At 42.5% G+C, this 25,122-nt stretch overlaps 2 protein-coding genes and 2 non-coding genes across 6 annotated transcripts; 2 read left to right on the forward strand and 2 right to left on the reverse strand.

The window, feature by feature from the left end:
• Positions 1-2,121: 2,121 nt before the first annotated feature.
• On the forward strand, positions 2,122-4,369 carry LOC119287417 (E3 ubiquitin-protein ligase APD2-like). 3 transcript variants are annotated; one of them, XM_037566959.1, is made up of 9 exons: positions 2,122-2,231; positions 2,315-2,565; positions 2,710-2,812; positions 2,886-2,936; positions 3,014-3,096; positions 3,212-3,361; positions 3,446-3,503; positions 3,593-3,887; positions 3,970-4,369. In XM_037566959.1, exons 1-9 carry the CDS (start codon positions 2,177-2,179, stop codon positions 4,046-4,048), a joined length of 1,125 nt encoding a protein of 374 aa, XP_037422856.1. In that variant the 5' UTR covers positions 2,122-2,176; the 3' UTR covers positions 4,049-4,369. The 3 variants fall into 3 exon arrangements, with proteins under 3 accessions (XP_037422856.1, XP_037422863.1, XP_037422869.1); XM_037566966.1 differs by having other exon boundaries at positions 2,889-2,936; XM_037566972.1 differs by having other exon boundaries at positions 2,892-2,936.
• Positions 4,148-4,220, reverse strand: TRNAK-CUU. Its single transcript has one exon. It is a non-coding gene; the product is annotated as a tRNA-Lys (tRNA).
• Positions 4,370-6,192: 1,823 nt separating the features above from the next.
• TRNAF-GAA lies at positions 6,193-6,265 on the forward strand. The gene has a single exon. It is a non-coding gene; the product is annotated as a tRNA-Phe (tRNA).
• Positions 6,266-6,536: 271 nt separating this feature from the next.
• On the reverse strand, positions 6,537-14,197 carry LOC119287410 (kinesin-like protein KIN-14K). The gene is made up of 21 exons (XM_037566948.1): positions 13,943-14,197; positions 13,117-13,271; positions 12,913-13,026; positions 12,501-12,738; positions 12,012-12,109; positions 11,845-11,928; positions 11,689-11,766; positions 11,513-11,605; positions 11,394-11,423; positions 10,498-11,136; positions 10,341-10,422; positions 10,158-10,253; positions 9,895-10,074; positions 9,703-9,809; positions 9,431-9,606; positions 9,138-9,302; positions 8,798-9,051; positions 8,547-8,710; positions 7,373-7,749; positions 7,105-7,205; positions 6,537-6,911 (listed from the first exon to the last, which is right to left on the reverse strand). Exons 1-21 carry the CDS (start codon positions 13,980-13,982, stop codon positions 6,838-6,840), a joined length of 3,345 nt encoding a protein of 1,114 aa, XP_037422845.1. The 5' UTR covers positions 13,983-14,197; the 3' UTR covers positions 6,537-6,837.
• Between the last annotated feature and the right edge of the window lie 10,925 nt (positions 14,198-25,122).

A 25,122-nucleotide genomic window follows, 5' to 3' on the forward strand; every position in this document is an offset into this window, starting at 1 on the left:
CATTCTTTGTTTTCTCTTTAACACACGTCTACATTTTTCATACACACTAGTACATTTTACGCATGCACCAAAAACATTCGCTTGTACAAGTTTAACATTTTTAAATACATGATTAATATTTAAAAAACAATTTTGTGAACAAATTGTACATTTTTGTTATATATCAGGAACATTTTTAATACATGTTTCACATTTTTTTCAATATATGATTAACATTTTTATATACATGATTAATATTTTTTTGAAAATTTATGTTTTAAAGTTCAGTTTTTTTAATTAAGGCCCTATATTTTTCTTACACCTGAAACATTTTATTTTATACGTTTAACATTTTTGGAATAGATGATTAATTATTTTTCCAATATTTTTGTTTCATGACTACTTTCTGTACACATGTACATTTTTTGTATACATCAGGAACAATTATATGCACCTCTAACATTTTGGAAATATATGATTAACACTTTTTTTATACACAATCAACAGTTTTAGAAATTTATGTTTTAATATTCAATTTTTTCAATACATGTTCTACATTTTTTGTATATATTAGAATTTTTTTTACAAGTTTTACATTTTTAAATAGATGATTAGCATTTGTCAGAAACATATATTTTTGGATTTTTAGTCTTTTCAATACACATCATACAGTTTTTGTATACATGTGAATCTTTTTATATACATGTTTAAATAATTTTAAATAAATGGTTAAAAAATTAGAAACATATTCTTTTGTTTATCTTTTTCCATGTCCGTCGTACATTTTTTGTACACATAAAAAATTAACAAATATTTAAAAAAATTAAATGCATTCTTAATAGTTTTTGTCGAAAATGTATGTAAAATATTTACAAATTTGAAAGTATAAACAAAAGTAAAAAAAGAAATCAAAAACGAAAAAAAAGTGAAATGAAAACTGAAAACAAACGAGGCAGTGGACTCCGCACGCCTGGGCTGTCCAGTGTGGCGTTCCCCTCACGTGAGGCTACCATCGAAGTCCCGTACACATGTGTGTATGGTGTGCGGAGCTGACGGTAGCTGGAGACACTCGCTTTTGGAATGCATAATGTCTAGAAGCGTATGGGCGCTATCGAGCGAGGAGCTAGTGCAGCATATATGCATGAACAAAGACGATGATGCCAAGGGCTGGTATTCACCATGAGCGATTCGCTGCCATTGGAGGATTTTACTACACTGATCACTACCCTTTGGGCGATATGGCAACGCTAGACGGAAGATAATTTATGAAGGAGTTTTGCAGACGCCCTACGCTACACAGGCTTTTATTGGAAGGTTTCTTTCAGACCTTTAGTGCTTGTTCAAGCCGGCCCAGGTAGTTCGTGCAGCAGGTTCACCTCGACCAACCAACTGGATTCCCCCGGCTGGAGATCACTTCAAGATTAACACTAATGCTGCGGTGTCAAGATGGGGAGGTAAGGGGGCTGTAGCAGCTATATGTCGTGATGAACAAGGTAACTTTCTTGGAGCCTCTTCGGTTTTGGTCAACAATATAGAAGATCCGGAGACTCTAGAAGTGATGGCGATCAGAGAAGCTATGGCCTTAGCAAATGATCTATATATATCCAAAAAAATTCGGTGGCATCGGACTGTAAGATCGCGGTCGAAGCAGTAAGAAAAGGAACCTCTTCATTTTATGGAGCGATTGTGCTGGAGATCAAAGAGACATTTAGAGCTTTTATTTCTGGTATTTTCTTACATGAGTTTAGAACCTTGAATATCGAGGCACACAAGCTAGCAAAGCATACACTATCGCTAAAGACCGGTCGCCATGTTTGGTTAGGTCCCCCGACAGACTTTTTTTCGTCCATGTAAACCGTGTGACTGTTGAATAAAAAACTTTGCGAGTTTGCCTTAAAAAAACCATCGAAGTCGCGTGGAGTAGCCGCGCCCAGGTACAGCCCCTGCCCGTCCACAACAAACCTATCAAAAAAAAAAATCCACAACAAAGCTGAACAACCGTCTCACAGTTTCGGCCGCTGAGACCGGTCGTTCCTCCAGGAGCCTTGGGACCGGTAGGTAGCTGCTGAGCACGCGCGGCCTCGCAGGCTAGCAAAGCAGAGCGCCCTGGCCCTAGTTTCAATGGCCCCACCCTCGCGCCAGGAGTCCGTCCGTTCGGAGTCCATCTATCTCTCGCACGCTTCCTCTCCTCCCGGCCATGGCGGCGGCAGCGACGTCCTGCTTCGTCCTCGTCCTCGCGCTCTGCCTTCTCGGTCAGCTACACGCACAGTTGCTACGGCGTTGTAGTTAACTGACATCGACGTTTCGCTCTGATGCCTTAATCGTGCGTGTGCAGTGTCCATGGCGCTGATGGCGGGGCACTACTACGGCCGGGCGGAGCTGGTCGCCGGCCCGGGCTGCTCGCGGCTCCTGCGGGCGAACCCGCTATTGGTGCAGGACATCACGGTGAGGACTGCGGAGGAGGAAGAAGGGTCGGGGGCGAACGGGCTCGTGCTCTACGGGCTCGCCGAGATACCCGGCCTCGACGACGTGCCCGCGGTGTGGTCGGAGGCTCGCCGCGTCGTGCTGCCGGCCAACTCTCACAAGGTACACTGCCCCGCACTCGTGCTTCCGCCGTGTCAGATGATCGATACTCAACACGCGTGATTCAGAAGTTCAGACTAAGCTATGTATAAAAATGGTGTGAACTAGAGCTACATGTCTTGTGTATAAACGCGCGCGCGCATGCAGGAATGGGTCTATTTTCTGAACGAAGGTAGTCAGATCGAGGTCAACTACAGCGTCGAGCCTGTAACTGGACTAACCAATCCACTCCGGATCACCATTGCTCAAGGTAATAGAGGGTTCTGATTAATATCCTAAAGCTACTATTAGTACTCATGTGCTGAGATTTGGAGCTTGCACAGTAGCAGGTAAGGAAGGCTTCACGCAGTGGTCAGAGGAACCATCGGTAAACGGTAAGCATGCACCGTCAGAGCCTCTGAACCGCAGCTATGTGGTAACATTACAAGATCCTAACCTTGCCAAATCACAGGAACCGGAGCAGTTAAGCAGATCATCGATTCATCCGACGACTACTACGTCACCGTCAGCAACCTGCGCGACCAAGACACGACGGTAACAAAGTTGTAGAGTGGCATCCCATCCCATCCCATGTTCGGCCGCCGGTGTGATCGATCTTGGCCTGTAACAGCAGTTGAGCGGACTACTGATTTGGGTTTTCGGCATGCAGGCGACGCTGGATTTCAGGATCAGCTCCGTGCTCTACAACACGAGCGGAGCAGAGTACGCGTGCTCGCCGTCGCCGGGCAGCTCCGGCTGCACCTACACGCTGCCGATACTTGGGGAGAACGTGGCCGTCCTGTCGTCTGGTCTGAAAGAGGTGAGGACATACCTCTCAACATTCAGCCACGGTACGGGCACTGTTGTGAGCTTCTGAGACTGGACTCTGACGATGCATGGGCAGGGCGTGAAGGTGGAGCTCTCGTACGGGCCGCGCTGGATCATCTACTTCGTCGGCTCAGGTAGGGCGCAAATGCAACCTCATCTCAGCCCGATGAAATCACGCCACTAAAATGTGTAGCTGAATGTTGTTGATGCGTACGTGACGCAGCCATCCTGGCGGTGGCGCTGCTGCTGCTGTACGAGGTGCTGAGCGTGCTGCTCGGGTTCTGCTGCGCCGTCGTGGCCGACCAGAGGACGACGACGACGGCCTCGTTGCTGGAGAGCAAGGAGGAGGAAGAGGGCGGGAGCCGGGGCTCGTCCTTCGAATCAGTGTCCTCCCACGACGGCGAGGCGGGCGACGAGGAGGAGGGGCGGCGGCTGTGCGTGGTGTGCTGCGACGCCCGGAGGGACTGCTTCTTCATGCCCTGCGGCCACTCCGCCACCTGCCACGCCTGCGGCACCAAGTACGTATCTTACGCGCAGCTTTTCGTATTCTGCCATGGAAGGGTATAAGATCATGGAGGTGATGCTAGTGATGTGTGGCAGGATTGTTGAGGGAGATGCTAGCTGCTGCCCGTTCTGCCGGAGGAAGCTGAAGAAGGTGAGGAGGATCTTCTGCGTATGAGCGACATTCTGATCTCATGAAGGCTGGCTGGCTTGGCCTGTGAGGAACCAAGGATGAACATTTCTGACTGTGAGGGCCAAAAAAAATCATACCAAAAATCGCCCACCGTGGGGCTCGAACCCACGACCACAAGGTTAAGAGCCTTGCGCTCTACCAACTGAGCTAGACGGGCTTGGTGAGCGGTAAATAATTAGTAGTTACTTAGTGTGACTTTCCGATGCGAAGAGCGTAGAATGGTGTTGACTACCTTGTACTAGCACTCTATGACAGCCTGTCAGCGGTTGCTTTGACATCACGGTGTTATCAGTTTTTCTTTTATGATGAGCATCGCGTGTTATATTCCAACTAATAGAGTGACTCCAGTCAGAAGAAATACACATAGTTGCGAAAGAAATTACAAGGGTGGACACCTAAGACAAGAGCCAAACACGAGACGAAAGACAGAAAACGGAGTGGGAAACTGACTGAAGAAGTCAAACCAAAATGGAGCGGCTACACGTCAGTCGATTGAAATTTTTTTAAGGGGTTAGTCGATTTTCATCTTCCAATCTCCATCGTTGGATCTTGATCAAACGCCCAGAACTTTATCTTCAACCTCAAACTTGATCTGTCCTGAGCCGCCGGCCTAACCACCGGTCCCCACCCTCCCCGAAACCACCCCCTACCGTTGGTCTTCCACCGCCCCTGGCCATCCCCCCCCTTGCGCCGAGTTTTTTCTCTAGCAAAGCCCCACACCATCACCCCCACCTTAAACCCTAAGATAGATACTGGGGTAGCCTCTCCGGCGAGCCCCCGCTGCGACTTTTTCTTCCTTCCCTCTGGCGCCTCATTTCTTCTAGGGAAAATCGACTGACCCAAATCGGATCTTCAGCCGACTGGAGTTTAGCTAAACTGAACCAATATATCTAACAGCTGACACCTCGAGAGCGATCCACGACAGCACATGCAGAAATGCACATCAAGAACCTTATTAGGGAAATGATATTCCGTTGGTCGGGAGAGGCATGCTGAAAGTGCTAGAATCACTGATGGATATGTTAGATCTAGTTGTGGATTAGAATGCACATACATTCTGCTTGATGTATAGGATGGTTAGACGAGTGTCGTCGTCCATACTCTTCGTGGTTGATGACACTATGCCACAGCGACAAAAGAACTTGGGATGCGACCCTGTCAATGTTCGATCGACGTTGTCTTTGCTATGTCTCTATTGGCGGGATTCGGTCTTCAAAACCCATTAGGTGATAGGAGTTTATTAGGTGCTTATGGTGTGGCTTTTTCTTTTTCTGTGATGGAGGTGCTTATGGTTGTTGTTGGTCACTTTTATGTTTTGCAATGATGGATGCTCTCTTCATTTGTGATTGTTCCCTTGCATGAATCAGATTTAAAATTCTCTAGGGTGTTTCCTCTAAACATAGACAATGAATCTCATGAGCTCCTCACACTAGCTATTACCCCTCTCAACATATCTTAGTCTTTTTTCTGCGAAAAGGCGCCTTATGAAAAGCAATGCCTGGGAGGTCATCAACGTAGACTAGAAGGTGCCGACGACTGCTATGTGTGTAGCAAATCGCCGCTCGGAGAAGAAGACGCTAAAAAGAGCCTATAGATACTCCAAAGACCACAAACGCCATCCGAATCCGAATGAATCCACTGGAGACCAAAGCCGAATAGATTCAGGAAGATTAGTTGGAGACGCCAAAAAGTGTACTGACAAAACGGAGATAGGACGAGAAGGACATTAGTCCAAAACTGGGACAACACCGGCGCCTTGGCGCCCCGACCAAGACACAACGACTCCCTAAAACTAGCCTAAACCAAGACACCCATGCCAATGTACGCCAAATCCGGACTTCATTCTTCACTTGATACTTTTCAAGATCTCCGTGAAAGGAACATTTGATTGGTAACTGCGTCTTATTTGATTTTAGGTTGCCCTATTCTACATAGTAAAATATAAAAAATATTGGATTGTTATGTACATTGTTCGTTTCGTCAAACATTATTAACTATCCGTGGCAACGCATGTGTATTATGCTAGTAAATACAAATGAGCAGTGGATAGGGGCGATTCCGGTTCATGCATTACACGGTTGGAAGTAGAACCTGCCATATTATAAACTATAATGTTTAGAAACACACAAGCGGGGATAGCTCAGTTGGGAGAGCGTCAGACTGAAGATCTGAAGGTCGCGTGTTCGATCCACGCTCACCGCAATACGTATCTTTTTATTTAGACTACATTTCTCTTTTTAGTTACAAAGAAAAGAAACTGAATTCTCTGCAACTCTTTCTGTTCTTACATCCCTGTAAACTCTAGAAGTAATTTCAGAGCAGTAGTTTTCAGGCTTTTAAAAAAAAAATCATACTATTGATTTCCTTTCTTTTTTATGAGCTCTCAGAGCCATAATTTCTTGTGTAAAGACTGGAACCTGAAAGAGAGAGCAGACTAACTGCCATGATCATGCACATCGAAACTGTAACAGGGGAGTAGCAATAGTCCAATATCCTTTCATTCTTTTCGACCAATAAACGGCGAACCCCAAGAGGCCACAATATCAAACCCTCGTCACCACAGACTAAATACAAAAACTCAAGTCAATTGTCATCAAAGCTATGAGCATGCCATAATCTCTCAACATTGCACCGCCCTCGTCATAACTTTGTTTCACATTTCTCCAGTTACAACCATACATTTATCCTACAGCTACCCCCGACTATTTCCACCTTTCTCGTCTCGTCGAGTTACAGTCAGCATACAAAATACAACCGAGCAACTGGAGAGTGCTCTACTTCTGCCATCTTTTGGTTGCCCTAGCCAAAGAGCCTCCCGCCAACTGGTTGGATGGGGTCCTTGTGTGACCTGGTTTGTCAATATGATCCCATTCTCATTAGTATCTTGAAAGTTAACTATCGGCTCTAGTTTGAAAATCTATGATACTTTCAGGCCTAGATAAACATATTATATGGACCTTAACATGAAATTTCCCAAGTTGTGAAAGTTTATTGAGCACTAGTACCAAAATCTTGGAGGTGCTACAAAGTCGTATGCTTACTTGGAGTCTTCAAAACTGCATCCCTTGGTTTTGATCTGGAGATTGCTGGCTGCGCGCTTTTTGTGAGAGTCGATCTGGCTATTCGTGATGTACCTCTATGCCTGAAATTATCGAGCACTACCAAATTAGTAAGCCTGCTTTTCAAAAGATGAAAAACTCTCATGACAACAAGTATAGACAAAAGAAAGTTACTCCTGATGCATAGTCATAGTAATGAAAGAAACAATTGATGATTTTTGACGGAAACGAAATAGGAAAGAAAGAGTACATTTTGGTATCGTCGATCATGTCTGAGTTAGAGTTCATAATATTCCTCCTGCCAATAGTATACTCCGTTTCTCTTACTAATGAACCATCTTCAGATACATTGTCTTCATAATCTGCTTCATCCAACCCCATAGCCACGATGTTAGTGGGTGAAGTCTGACCAGCATCTGCATTCACCTCAGCATAACTCAGAGGGTCTGATAGTTGCCTCTTTTGGTTTAATGTGATCAGCGATGTCTCAGTGGAACTAAAATTATTTGGCATGCTTGAACCATTGTTGTCAACAACTGAACTTGGGGATTTATCTTTGTCTTTCATGACTTGGAGCTGCTCAATTTCCATGTCTTTTCGTGAAATAGTGTCTTTCAAGGACGAAACCTAATAAAGCACAAACAGCAACTTATATCCATAATATGAGAGAATCTTTATCAGGGAAATAAATTAACATCAACTGCAAGCGGCCAGTGTGGGGTTTCAATTAGTAATTTACGCCATCAGTTACATAAAAACTTGAACCATACGTATCTAACAGTGATATTGTAAGCCCTCGTTTTATCTATGGTCCTATGGAAACTTGACAATTCATATTTTTATTTTTATTTTGTATAATTGATTCAAAAATTGCAGTGGCATTTTTCCAAAGAGGGAAGTAGTAGTGGCATTTCTCTGAATCGGCATAATTGGAGCGCTATTTATCTAGTTAACCCAAGAAAAAAATAGCAGGAGTTCCCAAGCTATTCATGTCTCAGTTTTCTGTAAATTTTTATCCATTATTTGTTCAATACTAGCACAACAATATCAAGAATGTAGAGAAATATGTAACATAACCCAGCAGTAAATAAACTCCTGCTAATTCTTCGCAATGTTTTGATACAGGCTATGAATTGTAGGGTTCACGGTTTAACACCTTACCAACTGTACTTATAAGTATACAACAATCACTTGAGTCAAAAAATGGGGTTCCAACGTGAGATTAGAAGTGATCATAGAACGGAAATATCTATCTTGAGTTTTTAGGATGATGTTCACAATTTAATATCACCTTTATATGTAAGTCTATTCTTTTATTTTACACACTATTCTTTCTTTCCCTAACTAAAACAGTTTCTTAAGTGCGCAAAAGGAAAACAAACTCCAGCTCAAGACAAGTTAGAGAGAGGCTAAAGTATAAGAACCTGTTCCAGCAGCTCTTTGATATCCTTTCCGTCTTTGTTACTTCTTGCAGCGCCTAACTCTACTCCAGAAACTCTTTCAGCAAACTTTAAAGTGCTTATAGTTTCTGAATATGACTCAACATCAGGATTTATTTGGACAAACATGAGTGTCTTTGCTTGTCCGCCTGCGATAGAATATTTGAAGAAATAACTATAAAGATCACATAAAGCCTCCAAATGCATGATTTATCAACAAGTAAACAATCGATTACCTAAAGAGCTTTGAAGAACTTGTGTGAGCTTGCTGTTTCTGTAGGGCACATGGGCATTTTTCTGTGCCAGGGCAAAAATCACATCACCTAAAGCAGAGAGAGATTTGTTAATATGCTGAGCCTCTTTTAATCTATCTCCCGTTGCTTCAGACCGCTCTACTCTTTCACTGCCAGCAAGATCAACGAGATGCAGGCATCCTCTAGAAATGGATCCAGTCTTCACATCCACCCCTCGAACATGTACAGTTAGAATGCTACATGTAATAATATATTTTTAACAAATCCATAATATACAGAATAAAGATAATATAATATAAATTCGGTTCAAAGTTCAGTCAACCTATGAGACCGGCTGCTTCTTTCATTTAGAGCTGTTGCACCAACTGCTCTATTTGCTAGTCCAATTTCCATCAAATCTAAAACATCTGATGTTGATTTAACTGGATATAAGCTTGCATCAGGTAAAACGAGTCCATTAGGCTGAGAAGTACTCCAAATCCCAAGTGTTTATTTATGTTAAGGAATAGCAGTATTACTTTTACAATTTTAATAACATGAATACAAAAAATGAATGAAAACATGATTATGAGAAATGTAACGAAAAAAATCCATGCAATATTATCAAAAGGATATCGTTTCTGTGCAATTTTGTTTGACAGAAGATCACGAACTTGTTCATTGTATATCTCAACCATCTGTACTCCCACCTCATACGAGAAAATATTTCTCCTATTTAGTGAAATATCAAATAGATCATTTAAAGCCCGGTAATTGACACCCCAATCTTTCTTTGATGTACTGGGTCCACTCTGAAAAGTAAAAATATATATAGAGAGAGAGAGAATAAGAGACTAATAATTATATAGTAAACAAAACTACCAGAACAGCACAACAAAAAATAGTACCATTGTGTAAGTTTTTCCAGAACCAGTTTGACCATACGCAAAAATACACACGTTGAATCCATCAAGAACTGACCGAATCAACGGTTGAGTGTCAGAAAAAACATCGGCTGTGAATTAGAAAAAAAGGTAATTAGACAATTATTAATAGGCAAAAAACATAACAAGAAAACTAGTATTATAATAAAAATGTACCCTGAGAAGCAAATGAGTTAAACACTTTGTTAAACTTGAACATCCGTTGTCCATCTTTTCCTTGTTTCAATGGGTTTGAAATCAGAAGGTCGCCACTTTCACCAATGTAATCAATAGTAGTTGATTTTTTATCTTGACCGGGAAGAAATGGTCTTACACGACAATACACTCTTATATTGCCTAAAAAAAGAGCATATGTTGATAAAAATGTTAACATAAAAATTGTATTCTTTTGTTGAAACAATATTTGAGCAATGGAACACCTCTCAATTCTTGCACTTCATTAAACAACTTCTGGTTTTCAGCGAGAACTTTGTGATAGTTGTCAGCAGCATCAACCAAACATTTCAAATTGGAGCCTGCACAAATGTAAATAGAAAAAACATATCAAACATAATTGTGACCGCACAATTTTATACATCAAAAATCAATGCAACAAAGCGTACCTAAATTAGAAATTTCATCTCTCCACTTCATTTGAAAAGCATACATGTCACTTTTTATCGACCTTGATGATGTATTTAAGCCCTATCATTACAAATCGATGCAGAAGAGTGAGAAAAGAAAAGGATATAATAAACTATAATTTCTAAATTAACATACCTTGACATATAACTGTTGGCTGTTCATGTAATTATGAAAAATATTTTCCTTTTTGTTCCATAACTGTGATTTCTGTTGATAAGTAGTCTCAACCTCTTCGATTTTCATGTTTGATTGTAGTACATGAAGCTCAAATTCTTTAACTTTGGTGGCTAGTTGTTCTTCCATTTGCTTTGTCTTTATTTCAAACCGATTAAGCTGTTGCTCATGCAGCTTATTCATTTCTTCTAGTTCTTCCTTAAGACTTGATATCATATTCTGGCCATCCTCTTTTTCTTTTATTAACCGGTGAGCATTTTGCTCGTGCAGCCTATTCATTTCTTTCATTTCTTCCTTAAGGCTTGATATCATGTTCTGGCCATCCTCTTTTTCTTTCATTAACCGGCCAACATTTTGCTCATGCAGGCTATTCATTTCTTCCATCTTTTCCTTAACGCTTGATATCATGTTCTTATCACTCTCTTTTTCTTTTATTAACTTAACAACATTTTTCTCACGCAGCCTATTCCTTTCTTCCATCACATCCATTTCTTCCTTAAGACTTGCTATCATGTTCTCAGCATTCTCCTTTTCTTTTATTAACTGGACAACATTTTGCTCACTGAGTTTTTGTCTCTCTTCAATTTTTGACTTCTCTTCCTGTAAAAACCAAAACAAAACAGTGCAAAATGTTATCCAGTGGCTAACTATTAGCATAATTTCTCCTAATAGTACAAATGATAAACCAAATTAACATACATTTTCATTCTTCTTCTTTTTCTACACAGATAATTACATTTCATAAAAATAACATATATAGAACACTATAGAAGCAAACAAAATGTATTAATTGAAGATTAAGGGAACACATAAAAGATATAAAAAAGGAAATTAGAATATTCACACACGAGTCATACCTTCACTACTTGGAGCAGATTTACCGTCATCTGGTCAACAAAAAGTACATAATATCAGCACAGAGAAAAAATGTCTATAATTTTATGATTTCTCTGACCATCGAGTAAATAATGTGTACCTGATTTTCTTCGTTTGTGCCATTTACTAATACTTGGAGTGCTTTGATTTTTGAAAGGTACTTTTCTTCCCTTGTCTTGATGATAGTATTTTGCTGAAAAGCAAGGGATCGTCTGATTCAAATGTTGTATTTATAAAACAAAGAAAACCATAACTATCAAGAAACTTTCCTCTTACATTTCTTATGTGCTCTGCTTGAACACAGAGACGACGCTCGATTTCCTGCACTACTTTCCTCAATAGAAAAACTACACGCTGGTGTGATGAGATTCAAGTCAGATGTAGAATTTAGGAATAAAAATAAGAGGATCGTTTGGATTAAAAAAAACATACGTGTGGAATTTCTCCCTTTTTTCTCTCAATGCTTTCGTCCAGAATGCCATTAATAACGGTAAGCAGAGATTGAGTTGGTGCATTCTGTGAGAATATAACTTGCATTAGGGAAGGGTTATCAATCACAATATATAGCAATTAAACGAATTTAGGCAATAAGAAGTTACATCTAAACTGTTTGAATGCATCATCTCTGAAATCTTGGCAGCCGGAAGATCAGCATAGGACCCGCGTTTTAGCTGGAAAATCTCACGAAGCTTTTTTCCTGCAGGGTAAATAACAAGATGATACATGCTAAAGTGTATAAAGTAGAAATCTCAAAAATATACATGGTATTTGTAGTCAGCAACTAGAATTGCAACAAAGCATAAATACTAAACAATATTGTGCATATGAAGCATCGGAAGTCAGAAGCATGTTAAAGCCCCGCTAAGGCACTCGATCTGATCGGATCATGCTTTGTCATTATGTTTATGACATGTTAAAAGTACAACATGAATACATATATGATGTATCATATATGTTAATCCGACAATATGATAGTCAGGTGGCAACTAAACCATTGTTACATAATTCCAGAGCGGAAGGCTAACTCTCTAGAGACTTCTTTTACAGCTCATATACAAAGCAGTGTGCAAACAAGAATACATGCGTACCATTGAAGGCAGGAGTTTTCTGCTGAGACTTGGGGTATGGAACCCCATTTCCCCTGTTCTCTCCTGAGGGTGTTTTCCCTTGTGGTGCAGCAGCAACTAGAGACTCGTCAGTTTCCGGAACTCTCCATTTTTTTCTCGAAGGAATCTTTGAAACATCCTGTGAATTATCATCAACCACTCCAGGATTCAGATTGTCCCTCAGAACCAAAAGGCAATCCACCACTGATGACATTGATCCCTGTAACCATCAAGTCCATGGGAGTTAGCATAATGAACCTGTCAGCAATGCAGACCATGACCAACAATTCTAAGTTTCTAACCATCTTAGTACACAATATTAGTTTCAACAATTACAGGAATTAAGAGCTCGAGCATGCATACCAACTGCTGGACATGATAAGAACGAACTCACCTCCTCGAGATCCATCACACTGAAGCCTGGCAGCCCCATGTCAGCAACCACCGAGAGGAACTTCTTCACATTGTCCGACCGCTGCTCTGAAGATGTATAACCAGCACCTGACCCCTGAACAAAGAACAGCCATAATCAAAACACCGACATCGAAATCTCCGCAGCTCACGAAACCCAAAAGTTTCAGAAGCACAGCAGGCACACCTCAAGGACACCAGGGATGGGTGTGTTCAGGATGCGGCACAGGACTGTGCCGTCGCTGAGGAGCTCACGGAGCTCTTCATCAGATGAATCCAGTGGCAAGCCGTACTCCGGGATTAAGGCACTGATCCATTTGATCACCTCTGCGCGCCCAGCATCTACACAGGTTTTCGCAGCACCATGTAAAGCACATATAGCAAGCATGCAGAAACCACAGGTACATGATCAACAACAGATGAAAAAGGACATTCCAGAGGGTCCCTTGAGAAAACAGAATGAGACGCGACAAAAAGTAATAAAAAATTTGGACTCTGACGGCATAGAGAACTGAATCTTAACAGCAGCGAGTTACAGTAATACTTAATACAGATGCTAACAAATATCTTCAGCGAAATAGGAATCGAATTATAGAACACCGAGAAGCAGAAAAAAAAATCAACTCCACAGCACATAATTGAGCTCAGGAAAATCTGGGTTGCATAATCTCACCAACCAAAATTCGAGCACCTATTCAAGAATATAACAACTCGATAAAGTACTAGAAGCCGGGTTGCATATAGCTGATGAACTCGCCGGAAATCACGAGAATAATCGCGCTGGCCAAAATTTGAGCTCCTATTCTCGAATATAAAAAATCGATAAAATACTAGGGGGAAAAGGTAATCAGCTTCAAAGTCCAGAGCACATTAGAGCTTAAGAATAGTCGGGTTCCATATAGCTGACAAACTCGCCGCCCAAAAAATCTGGAGAGCACGCTCGCCGACCAGGAATCGAGCTCGCGGGCTCCAATTCCGCAACTAGGTACGCAATCGGAGTTCAGCCGCCTCACCTGCCTGGAGCCCCTCGCCGTCGCCGTCCACGCTCCCCATTCCCCACCTCCCGAGCCGGCGCGCGACGGTCCCGGCCCAGATCGAGGCCGCCGCCAGCGAGACGCGGGCGGATTCGGCCTCGAAGCGGACGGCAATCGAGGGTCTCGGGGGGCGACGCGGGGGCTGGGGTTTTGCTTGCCGGCCGCCGTCTCCTCTCCTCTCCTCCCCGTGCGCCGGCCGGTGCGCGTGCTTTTGTTTCGGGTTGGTTTGCTCTTTCCTCGCTCGCGAATGTCGCGGCGTTTTTGGTTTTTGTTTTGCTTTGATGTCGCCAGCTCGTCTCCTCCGTTAACGCCGTCAGTTGTTGTGGGTGAGTGAGGGAGGCTCGGGACGGGAGTACTATGTTTACCCACCCCGTTTCAAATCAAAATATAAAACGTACTACCTCTATATATAAAGAAATATACAAAAAAATTAGATCACTAATACAAGATCTTTTCGATCACTACTTATATAAGATTCAGGCAAGTCTAAAAGATCTTATATTTCTTTTTTTTGCGGGGGAGATCTTATATTTCTTTATAAGTTTTATCATAAGGAAAACTCTTCACGTCAACTGGCGGATTTAACATTCGCGTCCGCCGGCGGCTCCGATTGACATGTGCCTTCTTGACCCCATTTTACGTGTCCGTGATCGTACGTACTAGAATCAAACCGTCAGTCCGTCACGTCTTCTCCAGAACCTCTTTCCATACCGCTCATCCCTCTCACACGCACAAACACAACCAGCATCCATCACGGATGTCCGCTGCTGTAGACAGGACCATCTCGCTGTTGGAAGCACCTCCCCTCCCCCCTCCTTCTTGTTGCGCTGCAAGCACGCCCCACGCCTCTCACCCTAGCTTTCCCTCTCTATCTCTCTCTTCACGTTTTCTGCAACATGATCTTTGTTCCAATTTTTTTGAGACAAAAGTCTTGTTGCAGGAATACAGAGAAGACGCTGGAAACATTGTTGCAAACTTTGCAGAAAGGATTTTGTTGCAAGAATACAGAGAAGAGATTGGAGATGCCAATATTGCATAAAAAAGTATGCAACACGACCCATGTTGCAATTTATTTTTCTGCAACACAACCTATGTTGCAAAAAAATACGGCAACACAACCTATGTTACAAAAAACCCGCAACATAATCTGTTTGCAAATATTTTCCGCAACAAGGCCTTTGTTGCAAAGTAGAGAAAGACGTCGGGCTGATCGATTGTTTTAGATCTGACGGCTCGCGAGGCGGCGGATGTTGTCAAAAGATCCGTCGGTGGACACATAGCAGGCCCCTTATTATAAATCAAAGTTTTTATAAGTTTGACTAAGCTCATTGATAGCATATGTCAATACTACAATATCCAATAAATACGATAATATGAAAGATATAGGGAGTAGGGATCTCTATATTTTGAAATTTAAAAATTATATCTCACAAAATCTTCTCATTAAGTAATGCATGGATAACGATTTAATATGCAATCAAAACTTAAGAAAGGATCTCTATAAAAATATGTATATATCAACAAGGACTTACATCCTTGCCTTTTCAAAACTATATTAGGCAAATTCGATCAACCACGTGGAGATTTTCAGAAATGTAATATAGAAAGTTTACCCTTTTTAATACTTGGCAACACAAACAGTTGTTAGGAGATGAAGTTGAAAAAGCTGACGTGAAAGTTATCAACAGGCGGCTTCGACCCGAGGATGATGAGTAGCAACATGGGTTGAAAAGGCACGGTCAACCTCGGACAAGAATTTTTTTTGCAAACACGAAGAGCATGTGGTAGACTTCTTTTTGAACGCATGAGCTCCCTACTTTCATTAATCCAAATCGTGGTACATATTTGCAAACTTGGATCGAAAACTCCCAACCGCAAATGTAATCCCAACAAAGAACAACTAGATTTACAAATTACTCCACATGGGACACATAGATGGACCACCGTCAAAGACGGGAGCACGTGTTGCTAGTCTTCGGAAATAGTTGTATCCATAAGCTTCAAGCAAGTTGAGGAAGCCACCGGATCGCTTTTGCTAATCGAATTTTGTGACAAGAGATCCGACATCCACCATCAAGGAGGCACACAGGCAGTAAAACTCCATGTCACCTGATACGTTTTTAACGTATCTATAATTTTTGATTGTTTCATGCTATTATATTATCTGTTTTGAATGTTAATGAGCTTTATTTTACACTTTTATATTTTTTTTGTGGCTAACCTATTAACCCGAGGCCCAGTGCAAATTGTTATTTTTCTGCCTATTTCGGTGTTTCGCAGAAAAGTAATATCAAACGGAGTCCAAACAGAATAAAACCTTCGGGAGCGTGATTTTTGAAACAAACGTGATCCAGAGGACTTGGAGTGGACGTCAAGAAACAGACGAGGTGTCCACGAGGCAGGGGGCGCACCTACCCCCCTGGGCGCGCCCTCCCCCTCGTGGGCCCCTCGTGGCTCAACCAACCTACTTCTTCCTCCTATATATGTTCACATACCCCGAAAACATCCAGGAGCACCACGGAAACATATTTCCACCGCCGCAACCTTCTGTACCCAAGAGATCCCATCTTGAGGCCTTCTCCGGAGCTCCGCCGGAGGGGGCATTGATCATGGAGGGCCTCTACATCAATTCCATGGCCCTCTGATGATGTGTGAGTAGTTTACTTCAGACCTTCGGGTCCATAGTTATTAGCTAGATGGCTTCTTCTCTCTCTCTTCGGATCTCAATACAAAGCTCTCCTTGATATTTTTGGAGATCTATTCGATGTAACTCTTTTTGCGGTGTGTTTGTCGAAATCCGATGAATTGTGGATTTATGATCAAGTCTATCTATGAACAGTATTTGATTCTTCTCTGAAATCTTTTATGCATGATTGGTTATCTTTGCAAGTCTCTTCGAATTATCAATTTGGTTTGGCCTACTAGATTGATCTTTCTTGCAATGGGAGAAGTGCTTAGCTTTGGGTTCAATCTTGCGGTGCTCGATCTCAGTGATAGAAAGGGAAACGACACGTATTGTATTGTTGCCATCGAGGATAAAAAGATGGGGTTTATATCATATTGCTTGAGTTTATCCCTCTACATCATGTCATCTTACCTAAGGCGTTACTCTGTTCTTATGAACTTAATACTCTAGATGCATGCTGGATAGCGGTCGATGTGTGGAGTAATACTAGTAGATGCAGGCAGGAGTCGGTCTATTTGTCACGGACGTGATGCCTATATACATGATCATGCCTAGATATTCTCATGATTATTCGCTTTTTTATCAATTGCTCGACAGTAATTCGTTCACCCACCGTAATACTTATGCTATTTTGAGAGAAGCCACTAGTGAAACCTATGGCCCCCGGGTCTATTTTCCATCATATAAGTTTCCAATCTATTTTACTTTGCAATCTTTACTTTCAGTCTATATCATAAAAATACCAAAAATATTTATCTTATCATTATTATCTCTATCAGATCTCACTCTCGTAAGTGACCGTGAAGGGATTGATAACCCCTTTATCGCGTTGGTTGCGAGGTTCTTATTTGTTTGTGTAGGTACGAAGGACTTGCGTGTGGCCTCCTACTGGATTGATACATTGGTTCTCAAAAACTGAAGGAAATACTTACGCTACTTTGTTGTATCACCCTTTCCTCTTCAAGGGAAAACCAACGTAGTGCTCAAGAGGTAGCAAGAAGGATTTTTGGCGCCATTGTTGGGGAGGCTTACACCAAGTCAAGTCAAGATTTGATCTCCCGTCAACGAGCCATTTCTGGCGCTGTTGCCGGGGAGTCTACACACAAGCAAAGCCATACCAAGTACTCATCACAAACACTTATCCCTCGCATTACATTATTTGCCATTTACCTCTTGTTTTTCTCTCCCCCACTTCACCCTTGTCGTTTTATTCGCCCTCTCTTTCATCTGCCTTTTCTTTCGCTTGCTTCGTCATTATGACTAGTCCTTTATCTATTCCTTTATCTCCCGAGAATGAGGTCCTTAATTTTAAACAAAGAGAGGGAGAAAATCTAAAAGATGCTTGGTTCAAAATTTGCAATGCGCAAAATAGATCTACTAGGAAGCAATCTACTTCCGTTATTCTTCGCAATTTTTATGTAGGCATCATTCCTTGGAATAGATATATTCTTGATACCATTACCGGAGGAAATTTCTTGGGTAGCCACACTTTTGATTCTTACAATGCTATGATAGATTTGTTTGGCACACCACCTCTCTTGGTTAATGGAACTATGTTAACTTTGGAACATGTTATGCAAAGGCTCGATATTATTGAAAATAAAGTTTCCACTGTTGAATTTATTGAGAATTTGGACAAAAAGATCCATAACCAAATTACCCAATATGGATCTAAGGTAGGAGTTGATAACCCACAAGTATAGGGGATCAATTGTAGCCTCTTTCGATAAGTAAGAGTGTCAAACCCAACGAGGAGCTAAAGGTAGAACAAATATTCCCTCAAGTTCTATCGACCACCGATACAACTCTACGCACGCTTAACGTTCGCTTTACCTAGAACAAGTATGAAACTAGAAATACTTTGTAGGTGTTTTTGGATAGGTTTGCAAGATAATAAAGAGCGCGTAAATAAAAAGTAGGGGTTATTTAGACAAAGAAACAATAAAGTTAGTATAGCGAGTGTGGAAAAGTGGTGGTAGGAGTTGCGAAATTGTCCCTAAGCAATTGACTACGTTACTAGACCGATAGCAAGTTTTATGTGGGAGAGGCCACTGCTAGCATGTCATCCCTGACTTGGAATTCTATGCACTTATGATTGGAACTATTAGCAAGCATCTGCAACTACTAACGTTCATTAAGGTAAAACCCAACCATAGCATTAAGATATATTGGTCCCCCTTCAATCCCGTATGCATCAATTTCTATGCTAGGTTGAAGCTTCTGTCACTCTTGCCCTCCAATACATAGTCCTATCAACATACAACTAACCCTATGGTGTGATCCACGCGCGCGCTCATATGATGGGCACCAAAGGACAGCAACATAACCACAAGCAAATTAAATCAATCATAGTAATTCACCCAATCACCGATAGGACAACGAAAATCTACTCAGACATCATAGGATGGCAACACATCATTGGATAATAATATGAAGCATAAAGACCATGTTCAAGTAGAGGGTACAACGGTTTGCGGGAGAGTGGACCGCTGTAGATATAGGGGGGAAGGTGATGGAGATGTTGGTGAAGATGGCGGAGGTGTTGGTGAAGATTGTGGTGATGATGATGATGGCCACGGCAGCGTTCTGGTGCCCCGGAAGAGAAGGGGAGAGGGGGCCCCTTCTTCTTCTTCTTATTCCTTGACCTCCTCCCTAGATGGGAGAAGGGTTTCCCCTCTGGTCCTTAGCCTCCATGGCATGGGAGGGGCGAGAGCCCCTCCGAGATTGGATTTGTCTCTCTGTCTCTCTCTGTTTCTGCGTTCTTCTGTCTGCCCTTTCACCATTTCGTATATATATGGAGATCCGTAACTCCGATTGGACTGAAACCTTCGCCGAGATTTTTTCCTGAAAATTAGCTTTCTTACGGCAAAAGAATAGCAGCAACTGCCTTACGAGGGGCCCGTGAGAGTCAGGGGCGCCCCCTGCCTCGTGGCTCCCTCGGGCACCGTCTCACGTTGATTTTCTTCCCATATTTCACATATATTCCAAAAATAAACTCCATCCGTTTTTACACCGTTTGGACTCCGTTTGATATGGATTTTCTGCGAAACAAAAAACATGCAACAAACAGGAACTGGCACTGGGCACTGGATGAATATGTTAGTCCCCAAAAATAGTATAAAAAGTTGCCAAAAGTATATGAAAGTTGTAGAATATTGGCATGGAACAATCAAAAATTATAGATACGGCGGAGACGTATTAGCATCCCCAAGCTTAATTCCTGCTCGTCCTCGAGTAGGTAAATGATAGAAAAGATAATTTTTGATGTGGAATGCTACCTAGCATAATCTTGATCATGTAATCTAATCATGGCATGAATATTAAGACACGAGTGATTCAAAGAAATAGTCTATCATTTGACATAAAAACAATAATACTTCAAGCCTACTAATAAAGCAATCATGTCTTTTCAAAATAACATGGCCAAAGAAAGTTATCCCTACAAAATCATATAGTCTGGCTATGCTCCATCTTCACCACACAAAATATTCACATCATGCACAACCCCGATGACAAGCCAAGCAATTGGTTCATACTTTTTAACGCGCCTCAGCTTTTTCAACCCTCACGCAATACATGAGCGCAAGCCATGGATATAGCACTATAGGTGGAATAGAATATGATGATGGGGGTTATGTGAAGAATACAAAAAGGGAGAAAGTCTCACATCGACGCGGCTAATCAATGGGCTATGGAGATGCCCATCAATTGATGTCAATGTGAGGAGTAGGGATTGCCATGCAACGAATGCACTAGAGCTATAAGTGTATGAAATCTCAAACTGAAACTAAGTGGGTGTGCATCCAACTTGCTTGCTCATGAAGACCTCGGGCATTTGAGGAAGCCCATCATCGGAATATACAAGCCAAGTTCTACAATGAAAATTCCCACTAGTATATGAAAGTGATAACTCAAGAGACTCCCTATATGAAGAACATGGTGCTACTTTGAAGCACAAGTGTGGTAAAAGGATAGTAACATTGCCCCTTTTTCTCTTTTTTGCGGGCTTCTTTGGCCCCCCCTTTTTTATTTAGGCTTCTTTGGCCTCTCTTTTTTTTGGATGGGGTAATGCTCTAATAATGATGATCATCACACTTTTATTTACTTACAACTCAATATTACAACTCGATACTAGAACAAAGATATGACTCTATACGAATGCCTCCAACGGTGTGCTGGGATGTGCAATGATCTAGCGTAGCAATGACATCAAAAAACGGACAAGCCATGAAAACATCATGCTAGCTATCTCACGATCATGCAAAGCAATATGACAATAAATGCTCAAGTCATGTATATGATGATGATGGAAGTTGCATGGCAATATATCTCAGAATGGCTATGGAAATGCCATTATAGGTAGGTATGGTCGCTGTTTTGAGGAAGATATAATGAGGCTTATGTGTGATAGATCGTATCGTATCACGGGGTTTGGATGCACCGGCGAAGTTTGCACCAACTCTCGAGGTGAGAAAGGGAAATGCACGGTACCGAAGAGGCTAGCAATGATGGAAGGGTGAGAGTGCGTATAATCCATGGACTCAACATTAGTCATAAAGAACTCACATACTTATTGCAAAAGTTTATTAGCCCTCGAATCAAAGTACTACTACGCATGCCCCTAGGGGGATAGATTGGTAGGAAAAGACCATCGCTCGTCCCCGACCGCCACTCATAAGACAATCAATAAATACATCATGCTCCGACTTCGTTACATAACGGTTCACCATACGTGCATGCTACGGGAATCACAAACTTCAACACACGTATTTCTATAATCCACAACTACCCATTAGCATGACTCTAATATCACCATCTTTATATCGCAAAACTATTGCAAGGAATCAAACATATCATATTCAGTGATCTACAAGTTTTATGTAGGATTTTATGACTAACCATGTGAATGACCAGTTCCTGTCATCTCTCTAAATAGATATAAGTGAAGCAAGAGAGTTTAATTCTTTCTAAAAAAGATATGCCCACGCTCTAACAAATATAAGTGAAGAAAAAGAGCATTCTACAAATGGCGGTTTTCTATGTAAAGAGAAACAGGCAATCCAAACTTCAAATGATATAAGTGAAGCACATGAAGCATTCTATAAAGCCATACTCAAAAGATATAAGTGAAGTGCAATGGGCATTCTATAAATCAACCATGTACTATCTCATACCAGCATGGTGCATAAAACAAAAATGAAAACTAAATGCAAAAGACGCTCCAAGATTTGCACATATCGCATGAACGAAACGAATCCGAAAACATACCGATACGTGTTGAAGAAAGAGGGGATGCCTTCCGGGGCATCCCCAAGCTTAGATGCTTGAGTCTCCTTGAATATTTACTTGGGGTGCCTCGGGCATCCCCAAGCTTGAGCTCTTGACTCTCTTCCTTCTTCTCACATCGAGACCATCTCGATCATCGAAACTTCATCCACACAAAACTTCAATAGAAAACTCGGTAAGATCCGTTAGTATAATAAAGCTGTTGGGGAACGTTGCAGAAAACAAAAAAATTTCCTACGTTTCACCAAGATCAATCTATGGAGTCAACTAGCAACGAGAGGAGAGTGCATCTACATACCCTTGTAGATCGCGAGCGGAAGCGTTCAAGAGAATGGGGATGATGGAGTCGTACTTGATCCAAATCATCGATGACCAAGTGCCGAACGGACGGCACCTCCGCATTCAACACACATACGGAGCGGATGACGTCTCCTCCTTCTTGATCCAGCAAGGGGGAAGGAGAGGTTGATGAAGATCCAGCAGCACGACGGCATAGTGGTGGATGCAGCAATGATCGCAGCAGGGCTTCGCCGAGCTTCTGCGAGAGGGAGAGGTGTAGCAGGGGAGAGGGATGCGCCAAGACTTGAGGTGCGGCTGCCCTCCCCCCTTTTTATATAGGCCCCCTGGGGGGGCGCCGGCCCTGGAGATGGGATCTCCCAAGGGGGCGGCGGCCAAGGGGGGTGGAGTGCCCCCCAAGGCAAGTGGAGGCGCCCCCCACCCTAGGGTTTCCAACCCTAGGCGCAGGGGGGCCCAAGGGGGGGGGGCGCACCAGCCCACTATGGGCTGGTTCCCCTCCCCACTTCAGCCCATGGGGCCCTCCGGGATGGGTGGCCCCACCCGGTGGACCCCGGGACCCATCCGGTGGTCCCGGTACAAATACCGGTGACCACGAATCTTTCTCGATGGCCGAAACTACACTTCCTATATATAATTCTTCACCTCCGGACCATTCCGGAACTCCTCGTGACGTCCAGGATCTCATCCGGGACTCCGAACAACTTTCGGATTACTGCATACTCGTATCTCTACAATCCTAGCGTCACCGAACCTTAAGTGTGTAGACCCTATGGTTCGGGAGACACGTAGACATGACCGAGACGGCTCTCCGACCAATAACCAACAGCGGGATCTGGATCCCCATGTTGGCTCCCACATGCTCCTCGATGATCTCATCGGATGAACCACAATGTCGAGGATTCAAGCAACCCCGTATACAATTCCCTTTGTCAATCGGTACGTTACTTGCCCGAGACTCGATCATCGGTATCCCAATACCTTGTTCAGTCTCGTTACTGGCAAGTCACTTTACTCGTACCGTAATGCATGATCCCGTGATCAACCACTTGATCACATTGAGCTCATTATGATGATGCATTACCGAGTGGGCCCAGAGATACCTCTCCGTCATACGGAGTGACAAATCCCAGTCTCGATTCGTGCCAACCCAACAGACACTTTCGGAGATACCTGTAATGTACCTTTATAGCCACCCAGTTACGTTGTGACGTTTGGCACACCCAAGGCATTCCTACGGTATCCGGGAGTTGCACAATCTCATGGTCTAAGGAAATGATACTTGACATTCAGAAAAGCTACAACAAACGAACTACACGATCTTTTGAGCTAAGCTTAGGATTGGGTCTTGTCCATCACATCATTCTCCTAATGATGTGATCCTGTTATCAATGACATCCAATGTCCATAGTCAGGAAACCATGACTATCTTTTGATCAATGAGCTAGTCAACTAGAGGCTCACTAGGGACGTGTTGTGGTCTATGTATTCACACATGTATTACGATTTCCGGATAACACAATTATAGCATGAACAATAGACAATTATCATGAACAAAGAAATATAATAATAACCATTTTATTATTGCCTCTAGGGCATATTTCCAACAGTCTCCCACTTGCACTAGAGTCAATATTCTAGTTACATTGTGATGAATTGAACACCCATGCAGTTCTGGTGTTGATCATGTTTTGCTCTAGGGAGAGGTTTAGTCAACGGATCTGCTACATTCAGGTCCGTATGTACTTTACAAATCTCTATGTCTCCACTTTGAACACTTTCACGAATGGAGTTGAAGCGACGCTTGATATGCCTGGTCTTCCTGTGAAACCTGGGCTCCTTGGCAAGGGCAATAGCTCCAGTGTTGTCACAGAAGAGAGTCATCGGGCCCGACGCATTGGGTATGACTCCTAGGCCGGTAATGAACTCCTTCACCCAGACTGCTTCTTGTGCTGCCTCCGAGGCTGCCATGTACTCCGCTTCACATGTAGATCCCACCACAACGCTTTGCTTGCAACTGCACCAGCTTACTGCCCCACCATTCAAAATATACACGTATCCGGTTTGTGACTTAGAGTCATCTAGATCTGTGTCGAAGCTAGCATCGATGTAACCCTTTACGACGAGCTCTTCGTCACCTCCATAAATGAGAAACATTTCCTTAGTCCTTTTCAGGTACTTCGGGATATTATTGACTGTTGTCCAGTGTTCCATGCCGGGATTAATTTGGTACCTACCTACCAAACTTACGGCAAGGTTTACATCAGGTCTGGTATACAGCATAGCATACATGATAGACCCTATGGCCGAGGCATAGGGGACGACACTCATCTTTTCTCTATCTTCTGCCGTGGTCGGGCATTGAGCCATGCTCAATCTCGTACCTTGCAATACAGGCAAGAGCCCCTTCTTTGACTGATCCATTTTGAACTTCTTCAATATCTTGTCAAGGTACGTACTCTGTCAAAGACCAATGAGGCGTCTCGATCTATCTCTATAGATCTTGATGCCTAATATATAAGCAGCTTCTCCAAGGTCCTTCGTTGAAAAACACTTGTTCAAGTAGGCCTTTATGCTTTCCAAGAATTCTATATCATTTCCCATCAACAGTATGTCATCCACATACAATATGAGAAATGCTACAGAGCTCCCATTCACTTTCTTGTAAATGCAGGCTTCTCCATAAGTCTGCATAAACCCAAACGCTTTGATCATCTCATCAAAGCGAATGTTCCAACTCCGAGATGCTTGCACCAGCCCATAAATCGAGCGTTGGAGCTTGCACACCTTGTCGGCATTCTTAGTATCGACAAAACCTTCCGGCTGCATCATATACAATTCTTCCTTAAGGAAACCATTAAGGAATGCCGTTTTGACGTTCATTTGCCATATC

This window comes from Triticum dicoccoides, chromosome 1A (genome assembly GCF_002162155.2).
Source record: "Triticum dicoccoides isolate Atlit2015 ecotype Zavitan chromosome 1A, WEW_v2.0, whole genome shotgun sequence".
Lineage (NCBI taxonomy): Eukaryota > Viridiplantae > Streptophyta > Magnoliopsida > Poales > Poaceae > Triticum > Triticum dicoccoides.

Coding starts and splice junctions, on each gene's coding strand:
- LOC119287417 (XM_037566959.1), top strand. CDS start 2,177: ATGGCGGCGGCAGCGACGTCCTGCTTCGTCCTCGTCCTCGCGCTCTGC. Junction 2,566..2,709: donor TGCCGGCCAACTCTCACAAG/GTACACTGCCCC, acceptor GCGCGCATGCAG/GAATGGGTCTATTTTCTGAA. Junction 3,362..3,445: donor TGTCGTCTGGTCTGAAAGAG/GTGAGGACATAC, acceptor ATGCATGGGCAG/GGCGTGAAGGTGGAGCTCTC.
- LOC119287410 (XM_037566948.1), bottom strand. CDS start 13,982: ATGGGGAGCGTGGACGGCGACGGCGAGGGGCTCCAGGCAG. Junction 12,739..12,912: donor GTGTGATGGATCTCGAGGAG/GTGAGTTCGTTC, acceptor TGATGGTTACAG/GGATCAATGTCATCAGTGGT. Junction 12,110..12,500: donor GAAAACTCCTGCCTTCAATG/GTACGCATGTAT, acceptor TTTACCCTGCAG/GAAAAAAGCTTCGTGAGATT.